The 12,980-nt window shown below is 48.5% G+C and overlaps 1 protein-coding gene across 1 annotated transcript in view; it reads right to left on the bottom strand.

Moving 5' to 3' along the window:
* Positions 1–9,771, bottom strand: part of LOC114599962 (uncharacterized) — a 46,321-nt gene extending 36,550 nt beyond the window's left edge. Inside the window, exons 1-6 of the mRNA XM_077929530.1 lie at positions 9,690–9,771; positions 8,203–8,394; positions 6,594–6,734; positions 3,665–3,808; positions 1,539–1,682; positions 89–199 (exon numbers count right to left, since the gene is read on the bottom strand). Of these exons, the coding sequence (XP_077785656.1) occupies positions 89–199; positions 1,539–1,682; positions 3,665–3,808; positions 6,594–6,734; positions 8,203–8,394; positions 9,690–9,756 (799 nt within the window). The 5' untranslated portion in view covers positions 9,757–9,771. The remainder of the gene's footprint in view (positions 1–88; positions 200–1,538; positions 1,683–3,664; positions 3,809–6,593; positions 6,735–8,202; positions 8,395–9,689) is intronic.
* Positions 9,772–12,980: the final 3,209 nt, after the last annotated feature.

The following is a 12,980-nucleotide window of genomic DNA, read 5'->3' as shown; positions in this document are numbered from 1 at the left end:
GGAGGGTTAAGATTCCTGAGTTTTCAGCGGAGGGCTCTGCCCTTGTAGCCTCAGTACACCCAGCGGAACTCCCTCCAGAGTCACTCACCTGCAGGTGGGGGGGTCAGGATGGGGCCCTTGCCCGGCTGGCCAGGTGCAGAAACGGTGGCTGAGGTGGGTCCCACAAGTCTCGGTGCCGCTGTGTTTGTTTTGGTTGCAGCTGAGGGGGGGGGGGGGAATGGGGCAGAATCAAGAGCAGGAGAAGCGTTTCCCATTAAGACCAGCTAGAACAGGGATGTCCAACCAGTCGATTGCAATCTACCGGTTGATCGCGGGGCCTTCCTGGTTGATTGCGTGATCCTGATCAATCACCCCCCCCCCCCATTCCCAAAAAGCTCAACAACTTTGCCGAAGTCTCCCCAGAAGAAGCTGAACAACTGTGGGGGTTCCTACTCCTAAAAAGCTCAACAAGCTCAACAGCTTTGGTCACTCCAATGGATAGATCCCTTCAGTGTTTTAATAGTGGGAGTAGATCACAGTCTCTTGGGAGTTGGACATCCCTGAACTAGAACAATAGATCTAGTTACAGGTAGGTAGCCGTGTTGGTCTGCCATAGTCCGGGGGGGGGGGGACCTTCCAGTAGCACCTTAGAGACCAACTAAGTTTGTTATATGCCTGTTGTCTTTGTCCATGGAGTTTTCTTGGCAGGTATACTGGAGTGGCTTGCCAGTTCCTGCTAGACAGCATCTTAAAAAGCAGAGACATCACATCACTATATGACAAAGGTCCGTATAGTTAAAGCCATGGTTTTCCCAGTAGTGATGGATGGAAGTGAGAGCTGGACCATAAAGAAGGCTGATCGCCGAAGAATTGATGCTTTTGAATTATGGTGCTGGAGAAGACTCTTGAGAGTCCCATGGACTGCAAGAAGATCCAACCTCTCCATTCTGAAGGAAATCAGCCCTGAGTGCTCACTGGAAGGACAGATCGTGAAGCTGAGGCTCCAAGACTTTGGCCACCTCATGAGAAGAGAAGACTCCCTGGAAAAGACACTGATGCTGGGAAAGATGGAGGGCACAAGGAGAAGGGGGCGACAGAGGACGAGATGGTGGGACAGTGTTCTCAAAGCTACCAGCATGAGTCTGACCAAACTGCGGGAGGCAGTAGAAGACAGGAGTGCCTGGCCTGCTCTGGTCCATGGGGTCACAAAGAGTCAGACACGACTAAACGACTAAACAACAACAAGTTTGTTAGTGGGATGAGCTTTCGTGTGCATGCAGGTATCTGAAGAAGTGTGCATGCACACGAAAGCTCATAGCAATAACAAACTTAGTTGGTCTCTAAGGTGCTACTGGAAAGAATTTATTTTATTTTGTTAGAACAATAGAATCACTGAATTGTAGACCTGCAAGGAACCCCAAAGGACATTCAGCCCAACCTTTGCAATGCAGAGGTTTATACTGGGTGTGTGTGTGTCACCTGACAGACTCCAGCCTTCCTGAAGTGGCTTGAGAAAGAAGTTGACCTTTCAGGAATGCCACCAGGGGAAGTCAAGGTACCTGGGTGAAGCGCTGAACACTTGAAGCCGCAGTCCGTGGCGACGCACTTCTCGCCTGCTGGGCAGTCAAAGGCATCCCTGCAGAAATCGATGCAGCTCTTTGGAGTGGTTTCGGCTGGTGCCTCTGAACACGGAGTGGGATTTTCTGGGGGGGGGGGGAGAGGGTTGTTCACAGTCACAATCTTGCTCACTGCCTCCTGCAGCAGGGAGTTCCACAAGTTAACCCTGTGCTGCATGGAGAGAACCCTGTCTTTTATCAGCCTGGAACCTCCCCAAACGCAGCTTCATTCGATGCCCACAAGTTTTAATGTCATTCATTTATTTTATTTTTTATTTTTTAATTTGTGTATCAGGGCAGTTCACAACGTAAAAATACACATAAGTAGTTAAAACAAAAACAACAAAACAATAGCACCCCCACCTAAAAACACAGTGCTTTTCCCCCCTTCAAAAATGCTTAGGGCTACTCTCATTTTGACTCAAGAAAACCACCTTTTTATAGTTCAGATCGGGAAAAATACTGTAAATGGACCAAAGTACAAAGATTCACAAAATGTTTGGGGTATGCATCTCCCTGTGTCCCCCCAGAAAAAACCACTGTAAAAACACACTTGAAAGGCTGTAGAATATTAATCAGCCAAAGGCCTGGTTGTAGAGGAACATATTTTAATTATGGATGTTGATGTTTTAATGACTGTATACTGGGTTTTTGTGCTTGGAAACTGCACGATAAATAATAATAGGAGTTGGTTTAGCATTTTAAATCAAAAGGAAGAGAAGCATTAAAATTGTTTGAATAATGCACATGAGAGAGAAAGGGTCTGGCAACCCTTTAAATTGCACAAGTGAATCACTGTGCCAAAAAATACATTTGATTTGTCCAATGTGCCACATTTACTGTGTGATTAAAGAGGCACAGATGACCTGCCAGGGACTGTTTTTCTTTCAGGTCACACAAGCCCACATATTTAAAACTTTTCCAATGATATCTTTGGGTTGTTGTTTTCTCTGCTGCTTTTATTTCGCTGTGTTTTATGTCATTGCGAACTGCCCTGGATAACAAGGGCAGCAGATAAATATTTCCTAAGTAAACATGATGGCAGAAAGTGAGGAGGAATTAAAAAACCTCTTTATGAGGGTGAAAGAGGAAAGAGCAAAACATGGTCTGAAGCTCAACATAAAAAAAACTAAGATCATGGCCACTGGGCCCATCACCTCCTGGCAATGCGGGAAGACCTGGGTGCATTTCTTCCAAATCCTTCATATTTTAACCCTGTGCTTAAAGACTTGGAACAGGAACAACCCTCTCCCATTCTCCAGGCTCCCTGGCCCACAGCCTCTCTGAGCTCAGTCCTATTCCTGGGAGACCGTTGGGAAAGGCAGAGGTTTGTTGTATGAAGAGGCCTTAACTGGCTGCGGAGGATTTTCTCAGAGCGTTGGGAAACTGGCTCCCGGCCACCTTCTCTCAGATCCAGCAGTGAGTTTGGCAAACAAAACCTGCTGGTGCATTTCATTGAGCAAATAAGGTTAGCAGGAGGGTCACTGGCACAAAGCTCCCTCCTCCCTCTGCTCTCTCCTACAACTGTTTTCCAGGTATCGCTGCACCTCCGTCATCCCTGCCTTGTCATGTGACACAGATAACTGTAAGTATCGGTGGGTTCATCCCAAACTTGCTTTCTGTGGGGACCAGAAACCAGGAAGGACTTCACCTGTCCAGGACTTTTCTGCCCAGGAAAGGGTGCCCAATTTGGAGAGTCTGTGAGTTTCCCTCTTTTCTCTTCTGGTACGATGTGGCTGGGCTTGCTTAATTGAGCCACCTGCAACTATTTGCACTGTAAGCAGCTGACTGCTAAGGTTGGGTGGCCTGGCTTGATCTGTGAGTGGCCGGCTGGCTAGCAAGTTTGGTGTCGTGGTGAAGAACCAGATGGGATGGCCATGCCTGCATTTGCAACCTTTGGCTGAATGCACCTGAGAGTTTAGAATCACAGAAGGATAGAATTGTAGAGTTTGAAGGGACCGCGAGGGTCATCTAGTCCAACCCCCTGTGACGCAGGAAAGTGAAGCACCCGGAAACTCCCCACCCCCATGCTTTGCACCCCAGAGATGCTCATGAGATGGCTCTGGTACCTGCAGAGAGGTTCAGGCATTCAAGGCCACAGCCAGCGAAGCAGCACTTCCGGTCCTCAGGGCAGTCTCTGTCATCTTCGCATTGGTTCCTGCAGGGGGTGCCATTCAGCTGTGCCATCCTCCGTGGGCAAATGCCAGGCCTAACTGGGGCAGAAAGCAGCACAATGCCATTCAGTTGAAGCCTTTGTTCTCCTGCTCCAAGGTTGCTGCCCAAGAGCCTTTCAGTATGACATGTATTGCAGCGTCTACACTTTAGGTTAGACCCAGAATGCAGATTTCTCAGAGACCGGGGGTGCCCATACCTCCCCCCCTCCTCAGAAGTGACATTCCTGTCCTCTGGTGCTAGTTATGCAAGTTTATTGATTTGGAGTGTTTATTTTGCTCCCCGATCTCGTGACCCCCACAGGCCTCTTCCTGCCTCTGCCCATCAAGGCTGCCATTAATCTTCTGTCCCAATGACTGTTCCAGTCTGTTCCCTAGACATGAACACCGTGATTTAGAAGAGGCAACACGGAGGGCACCTACCGTTTTCGCAGGCAGCGAGTGCCAGAATGTTGTCATTGTTGCCACCTGGAAAGCTCAACCCCTCGCAAGCGGAGAAGGAACGTTATGTGCCCATTACAGAGGTCAAAGCAGTTGGCAGGATACTTAGATTGCGGGGGGAGGCGATTCTTGGACCGAACTGACTCTAAGCTCTGGAGGGCTTTATCTACTCAAAGGGAAGCCTTTGAATTTGGCCAGGTAACAAATTGGCAGCCAGGGCAAATCTTTGAAGAGGGAGGATTTCTTCACTCAGCACATCTGGGCATTAAGCCATGTGCAAATAAATAATGCCTGGTATCAGCAGTGCTTCCCCCCCCCTAGAAAAATAGGTGCTGGCCATGCAGTTGTTGCAGTAAGTGCCACACTTTTCAACAACAACAAAAAGAGGTGCCAGACTACATACCCTTGAGTGCCCCCTGAAAAAAAGCACTGGGTATAAGCAACCTCACGATGTCTGCCTGAAATCATGGAGAGCTGCTGCCACTCTGTGCAAGCAGTGCTAAGCTAGGAGGCCCAAGGGATAATAAGGCAACTGCTTGTGTTCCTAGGACCAGCTCTCAATCGCCTTCATTTGCTTCATGAATTTGTCTGATCCTCTTTTGTTGTTGCTGTTGTTGTTTAGTCGTTTAGTCGTGTCCACCTCTTCATGTACCCCTGGACCAGAGCACGCCAAGCCCTCCTGTCTTCCACTACCTCCCGCAGTTTCGTCAAACTCATGCTGGTAGCTTCGAGAACACTGTCCCACCATCTCGTCCTCTGTCGTCCCCTTCTCCTTGTGCCCTCCTTGTGACTCTCAAGAGTCTCCTCCAGCACCAGAATTCAAAAGCATCAGTTCTTCGGCGATCAGCCTTCTTTATGGTTCAGCTCTCACTTCCATGATCCTCTTTTAAAGCCATCTAAATGAATGGCCATCAGTGCTCCAGGTGGGAGCAAATTCCATAGTTTAGCTGCATCCAGAGTGAAGGATTCCTTCCTTTAGTGACTGGTCTGAATCTCCCATTTTCTGCTTCGTCTTATGCATGTGGCATAAGGTCTATTCTACCCTGGGTCCAGTTCTGGACGACAGAGGATGAGAACGACAGAGGATGAGAAGGTTGGACAGTGTTCTCGAAGCTACCAACATGAGGGAGGCAGTGGAAGACAGGAGTGCCTGGCACACTCTGGTCCAGGGGGTCACGAAGAGTCGGACACAACTGAATGACTAAACAACAAAGCCTGGAAAAGAGGAGTCTGAGCAGAGATATGATAGTCTTCTTCAAATATCCCAAGGGCTGTCACATGGAAGAGAGAACAAGCTTGTTCTCTCCTGCTCTGGAGGGTAGGACTCAACCAGTGGATTCATGTTACAAGAAAGGAGATTATGACTAAACATCAGGAAGAACATTTGGACAGTAAGAGTTGTTTGACAGTGGAACGCACTTCCCTCGAAGGGTGTGTCTCTCCTTGGAGAGGTTGGAAGGCCACCTGTCAGGGGTTCTTCAGCTATGATTCCTGCCTTGTAGTGGGTTGGACTTGGGGATTCTTTCTGAATCTACATTTCTGTGATTCTATGGTTAGGAAGACAGGCGAGAGAGCCGCTCCACTTCCCAGTGGGGAGGAGTTGCGGTGGATCACGTGGCCACCCACTCCCCTCCGGGGGCGGGGGACTTAGTCCCCCATTGCCCAGGGATCCTGGCCATGTCAGAGCCTGGCCAGCCAATCCTCTGGCCGGGGCGTGTCTGGGTCTGTTTAAGCAGATGCGTGAGTCGGAGGGCTTTGGCTCCTCAATCACCCACCCTCCCTCCCTATTTTGCAGGTTTTAGGCACTGGCCTTACTATGGACCTCGGTTGGTCACCATTGAGGGGCCTGGTATGAATTTTTCCACTTGGCAAATTGGGTTTGGCCATGTGGTTTTTGCCTACCTTGTAGCAATGGCCACAACTTTGTTAGGGTTGTGGTTAGGCATTGTTTGACCTTGTGATGGGGGAGGAAAGGTGTGGCCATCACCTGCCCCTCCAAGCTTAAGGGTATTCCGTTAAAGGAATCCGGGGGTGTTGATCTTGTCCGAAGCCCGTGTCGGGGGCTAGGGCCATGACATGACCCCAATGGGAACACCAGGGGGAGCTTGAGTTGGTCTGCATCGACAGGGCTCCCCGTTCCAGTGGTTTACCCTTACCAGACTTCCTGCGCATCAGTCAGGAGTCAGATATAGTTGGGTCCAATCAATGCCTAAGCCAATACTGCTCACATTCTGTAATAAAGTTGTGGCCAAATTTGCCCAATAACATTAACCTAATATCCGTGTCTTGTGTGAGTTATTTTCCCAACGAGGGGTGGCTACGGGGTCTTGACACGCAACTTCCCTCTCCCAAGCTGAGATCTGCCAGCTCAAAGACCCCTGCTTACCTGGGGCAGCTGCCACACAGCGCATGTGGCAATCGTCAGGGCAGCACTTCTCCCCGGGGCCACACCAGGTGTCATCCAGACAGCTCACGTGGCAGGCTTCCTTCAGTCCAGAGCAGAGCTTCGGACAGTAGCCTGGGCTCACTGGGGAAGAAGAGGGATGGGGACAAAATCTGCCAATGTGATTTCTCATATTTCCAAACTCAAGTTCAGTTCCCCATATTGCCATGGATTTTCTTTGTGAAAATTCACCATATGAACATAGAAGAGCTCTGCTGGATCAGACCAGTGGCCTATTTAATCCAGCCTCCAGTTCTCCCAGTGGACAGCCAGATTCCTCAACAGGAAACCCAGGAGCAGGATCTGAGCGCAAGATCACTTTCCCCTCCTGTGGTTTCCAGAAACTGGTATCCGGAAACATTTACTGTGTCTGACATGGAGGCAGAGTATAACCGTCATGGCTTGTCACCATTTTCTCCATGAAAATATACATGCTTGTCTATGCAGTTTGGCTGAATATACAAATTTTGCAAGGAATTTGCATGTTTGCATGTTAGTTTCACTTATGCACACACTCCCCTGTTATTTACAGTCTTGTACACATTTCTCATCTTTTTTTAAAAAAAGTATTATTTTTTTATTTATGCTTTTCAGTTATATACATTTCAATAGTTTTACAATCATTCTCACATTTCAAAACTTCCTTCCTCCTCTTTCTGCGGTTCCTTAATTTTTTTTTTTTTTTTTTACATTTCCTGCATATTCTAACTTATTAACTTATTCTTTCTCATGTGGGAAACTGCGCAAAATTTGAAGGATGCCTGCATTTTTGGAAGGAGCAAATCGGGCAGGTTCGTCTTGAAGTGTGACCTGAACGGAATTTCACCCCATTGGCGAAGACTTCAGCGAGAGGCGAGGTTCCTCCAGAAATGTTCTTGATCTGAGGCCAAGCCAGGTGGGCGCAGGTCAGGCACTGAGTCAGCAGAGAGTGGGGAGGTCTTGTGGGTCTGTCCCAGCCAGGAGGAGACGGACCAGAAGGGATGCCGTGTTCCCACAGCAGAAACCCCTTTGGCCAGGGAGCCTGTCCCTCAGAGTGGCCTCAGGGCTTGTGCTGGTGACTCAGTGCTGAGGGAGGATTCATCCTGACCTTCTCCTCCCAACTCCAGCTTGATAGATAAAAAGTTGTGGTTGATTCACCTGCAGGAGTCATCAAAGTTCTGGACTGGATTCAGGAAGATCGGACGATTCAGGAGAGGTCAAAGAAAGAACACAACACATAGATAAAATATGGAACTCCCTGCCACAGGAGGCAGTGATGACCACCAGATTAGAGGGCATAATAATAATAATAATAATAATAATAATAATAATAATAATTTCGTTCAGAATTTTTCTTTTCTTGTTTCCTCCTCTAAAAACTAGGTGCGTCTTATGGAGCGAAAAATACGGTAATTTTCTTTTCAGGGCATCCAGAATGGTGGACACCACCTGCCTCTTGTGGGAGAGAGTTCCATAGTTTAACTCTGTGCTTGTATAAAGTCAAACCATTTGGCCTCCGCTAAGCAGGCGGTTCTCACCACCGCTGCCCCCATCCTCTGTCTGCCCCACTTACCCATTGCAGGATGCGCACAGATCCTCAGAGTCCCCATGTTGCAGCACTTCTCACTGCCGGGACAGGAAGCGTCGGAGAGGCAGAAGACCTCGGAGGGCTGGGCATCCGGATTCCTCCCTGGTGGGCACAGGCCAGCTTTCTCAGGGGCAGAGGCAGGAGTTGAGGGCAGTGGGCTTCCCTTTCCAGCGCCTGCTGTGTAAAAGAAGAGACCATTCGGGCAGCAGAGCCTCCCAGCCTCCTCTTGGTTGGCCGGCCTTTCCTGTGAATTCCTCTGCTCCAGAGGGTGTTTCTCTGGAGAGGAAGGTCTTCCAGAAAAGCTGCCAGTGGGGGCTGCTGATCCCTGAGTGGCAGAGCAGCTGCCTTGCAAGCAGAAGGTCCCAATCCCCAAAGGCATCTGCAGATAGGGCTGGCATAGAGTCCTGCCTGAAGCTCTGGAGAGCCATTGCTTCCAGCCAGTGTAGGCAACACTGGACTAGGTGGACCAACAGTCTGATTCAGGAGAAGACAGCCTCCTTGTGTGAGCCAGTACAGTGTAGCGGTTAGAGTGTCAGAGTAGGACCTGGGAGAGGCCAGGGTTCAAATCCACACCTGGCTATGAAGCTCACTGGGTGTGACTGGGGGGGGAGGCAGATGGTGCCTCTTAGCCTAGCCTACCTCACAGGTGTGGGGATTAAGTGAGGAAGGGGGGGAAACCACGTACGCCACCTTGAGCTCCTGGGAGAGAAAAAGGTGAGATATAAATGCAATTAGTAAAATAAAAAATCAATAGTCCCTTAGCTTCAAATCCCTTCATAGCAGCTCCTGGAGAGGAGAGGAGAGGGACTCCCTGCTTGTGCATGAGAAGAGTCAGATCTCTTTCTTGCGAGTTGTACAAGATTATGATTCTAGCTGGAATGGCAGTTATTGCTCTGGGATGGAAAGAAAAGGCCAAATGGAACATGGAAAAATGGAATGATGATGTTTTTGAATGCGTACAATCAGAAATATTTGCACAGATAGTGGCAGAGGATAGATGGGAAAACAAATGCCAAAGAATCACAAATAAATGGGCTTTTTACAGGGACTGGATAGAAAGAGGGGAAGCCAACCCTAACATACAAGCTCGAATGAACAGACTGTGTACATGGATAAAGATATGATCAGGGGGGAGGGGGGAAGGGTTGCAGGGGAGAGCGAGGGGGGGAAGAAAAAGGTAAACCGGATGGTATTTTGAATTGATTTTGTTATGTAAGCCTTTTTTCAGAAATCATATATATTAATGTTATGTAGTTATGCATTGTAGCATGAATGAATGTTGTTTTGTATTCTTTGTTTTATAGAATATATATAATAATGTTATGTTACTAAGCAAATTTAATAAAATTAGAAAAAAAGAGAGATCTCTTTCTTGCAAACCCAAAGACCCAAACACACACACACACACACACACACACACACACACACACACGTTTCTGTTTGGCTCAGCTTGCACACCCTTCTCCACTAACCTCCCAGCCCTGGCTTGGCCACTGAGACGATCAGCCCCGCGAGAAGGCAGAGGGATGGGAACTGCATGGCGCTGCATGGAAGCGGCTGGCCTGCTCGGGGTTGGACCGCCTTGGGCTATATATATACATTGGCCTGGCGGACCTCCCTCCCTCTCTGCCTTCCCAGGAGAACAGGGGGCGCTTGCACAGGAGTTTCCCATCTGAGCCAGCGGTGGGTCCCTGCCAGCATGAAAGCAGCCTCTGCCCTCCTTCTCCAGGGTTTTGTTATCCTGGTTCCCGGCAAGCCACGATTTCTCATCTGCAGCTGTCATCGTGACATGAGCAGAGCTCCTGGGTCAAGGCCTTGAAGCAGCGGAGCACAGGCCCAGGGAGGCCTGAGCACTGAGCCGTGGAAACACAAGAAGTGCTGGAGGAGATGACTCTGTCGTGCTTCTGAATTCCAGCTGCAGGAAACCGCAGGACGGAAGAGAGTTGCTCTTGTGCTCAGATTCTTCTTGCTGGTTTCCCATAATGGGCATCTGGTTGGCCACTGGGAGAACTGGATGCTGGACTCAGTGGGACCGGGAATCTCCCCTACCTAACCCTGAAATGCTGATGCCAATCAGTGCAGACAATACCGAGGTGGATGGACCAATCCTCCAATTCAGTATAAGGCAGCTTCCTATGTATGTTTCTACACAGTAATACTAGAAATATGGCAAAAATGTAGTTCTGTTTTGTTGTAAACAAAACCTGCCCTTTTTCCCTTATGGGGTATCCAAGAGCCCATATAGAGTCCTTACGTGGGTTCCCTATTGGTAGGAGAAAATAACAGAGGCCAACCAGAGAATATTGAGAAGCAAAGCAGCTACTAAGCCTGATATTTATTGAACTGTTGCAACAGGGTACTCCCTCACACGCAGGAAAGGAGGAGGACCCAGAACCCAGGTGTGCCCGCCCTTATAGAGACATTTTAAATTCCCTGCCCTGGAGCTCCAGACCACCCCTCCATACATCATACCTACATCACAGAAGGGGTGTAACCCAAGACCACCCCCCACAAGCATCATACCTACATCACAGAAAAGGTGGTCTACAACAGAAATGTGAATGTTGTTTTTCCTGTCTGCCAGGTTATCTGATAATGCCTTATGTGATTGCCTTTCCTGGTAGTCTGGCCATTCCTTTGAGATGGTGACTTCCCAGTTCCTGAGACAATGGGAAGGTTCCCTCACCCGCTCCCTCCTTGCAGAGAAAACACTTGGTCAGTTTGGGAGTCAAAATGGTTTCAGGTCGGTCTTCCTGTGCTGATCTATGTCAGTGCTTGGTTAGTACATTTATATATAAGACCTTAAAATTCTTATAACAGTTTCATTGGAGTTAAGCTGTCTTTGTTGGCAGGAACTGGTGGTAAGGGGATGCAGTTAAAATTGAAGTGATTGGGAGGGTGAAGTGATTGGGAGTGATTGCAAGAGATATTTTTCTGCTGCGCTGCTGCCTGGCTGTGTCCATTTGTCAGCAGTTGCCTTTCCATTGTTCTCTGCAGACAGTGAGGGGAGGACAAGAGGAATCATGTTGCCAAGGACTGGGGGAGTCCAGAAGCAGCAGAGGTTTCCTGCTTTGCCCATTGAATTCCAGGACAATGCATCTCTGCTCCTCCAGCCAGAGGCCACAAAAGCACCTTGCCAAGTTTGCACAGCTGTTGCTCCTACAGTCATAGAATTGAATGATCAAGGCCTTAAATAATAATTTTAGGTTATATGTTAGTAAGGTAAAGGTAAAGGTACCCCTGCCCGTACGGGCCAGTCTTGACAGACTCTAGGGTTGTGCGCCCATCTCACTCAAGAGGCCGGGGGCCAGCGCTGTCCGGAGACACTTCCGGGTCACCTGGCCAGCGTGACAAGCTGCATCTGGCGAGCCAGCGCAACACACGGAACGCCGTTTACCTTCCCGCCAGTAAGCGGTCCCTATTTATCTACTTGCACCCGGAGGTGCTTTCGAACTGCTAGGTTGGCAGGCGCTGGGACCGAGCAACGGGAGCGCACCCCGCCGCGGGGATTCGAACTGCCGACCTTTTGATCGGCAAGCCCTAGGCGCTGAGGCTTTTACCCACAGTGCCACCCGCATCCTTTATATGTTAGTGACTAAGTTTTAATTTATATATTTTTTAACTGTTGCTATATCTGTAGTGCCCCTGTCATACCTAACTGCAAATTCAAATGTATCCCTATTGTGTTTTATGATTTCCTTGATATTGTATGTGGGCTGGAACTGGTCTGTGGCCGAAATAATAAATTCTTCTTCTTCATAGAATTGGAGAGTTGAAAGGGATCCACAAGGGTCATCTAGTCCAACCCCCCTTCTGCAATGCAGGAATCACAGCTAGAAGCTTCCTGGCAGTTGGCCATCCAACCTCTGATGGGAAACCTCCAGTTAAGAGAGTCCAGCACCTTCTGAGGTGATCAGCTCTACTATCAAGCAGTTCTCGCTGTCAGAAGGTCTAGTTGGAAGCTTAATTCTCCTTTCTTGTTGTTGGAATCCATTGCTTTGGGTCTTCTGCTCCGGAGCAGCAGAAAACAAGCTTGCTCCATCTTCTGCAGGTCTGCCATTTCCTAATGAAGGGCTCTGGGTCTCTTGGGTGCCAGTCAGAGAGGCCGGCGAGGAGGAGATGGACTCAGATGCAACTATGGCAGAGTCCTCTGACACCTCATAGAATTGTAGAGTTGGAAGGGACCCTCGAGGTCGCGAGGAAGAACTTTCTGAAAGTGAGATCTGTTGGGCAGAGGAACCAACTCCCCTGGAAGGTGGCGGATCAAGTATTTTCCAAAGACTGGAGTAAAATTGTCATTTATTTAGAAGACCACCGTAAACAGTTAAAACCTTTGGCAGGGATGGAAAGACGCTTGTAATGTGGAATTGTTGTAATGGTAATTATGGTTATATAATAGCTAGATAAGGGTAAAAAATGCAGTAAATTTAATCTTAAAGATGGAAGCCATGGAGGGAGAGAAGGAGGTCTAAGGGTTCAAAAGAACTCTGCATTTTGATGTTTGAAATGGCTTTGTTTTATATGCATCCCCCCCAAAAAAAAATAATAATTAAAAAATTATATAAAAAAGGAAGGTGGTGGTCGATGCTCCTTCCTTGGAGGTTTTTAAACAGAGGTTGGATGTCCAACTGCCAGGAATTCCTTAGTTGTGAATCCTGCCTTGCAGAGGGTTGGACTAGATGACCCTCAGGGCTCCCTCCTGGCTACAATTCTATGATTCTGTGATTCCACTGGAAGGGCTATTTGTATTCAGAAGAATCCAC

Source organism: Podarcis muralis, chromosome 5, assembly GCF_964188315.1.
Source record: "Podarcis muralis chromosome 5, rPodMur119.hap1.1, whole genome shotgun sequence".
Classification (NCBI taxonomy): domain Eukaryota; kingdom Metazoa; phylum Chordata; class Lepidosauria; order Squamata; family Lacertidae; genus Podarcis; species Podarcis muralis.
Note: the sequence above shows the minus strand (reverse complement) of the source record. Positions and strands in the feature narration are given on the sequence as shown.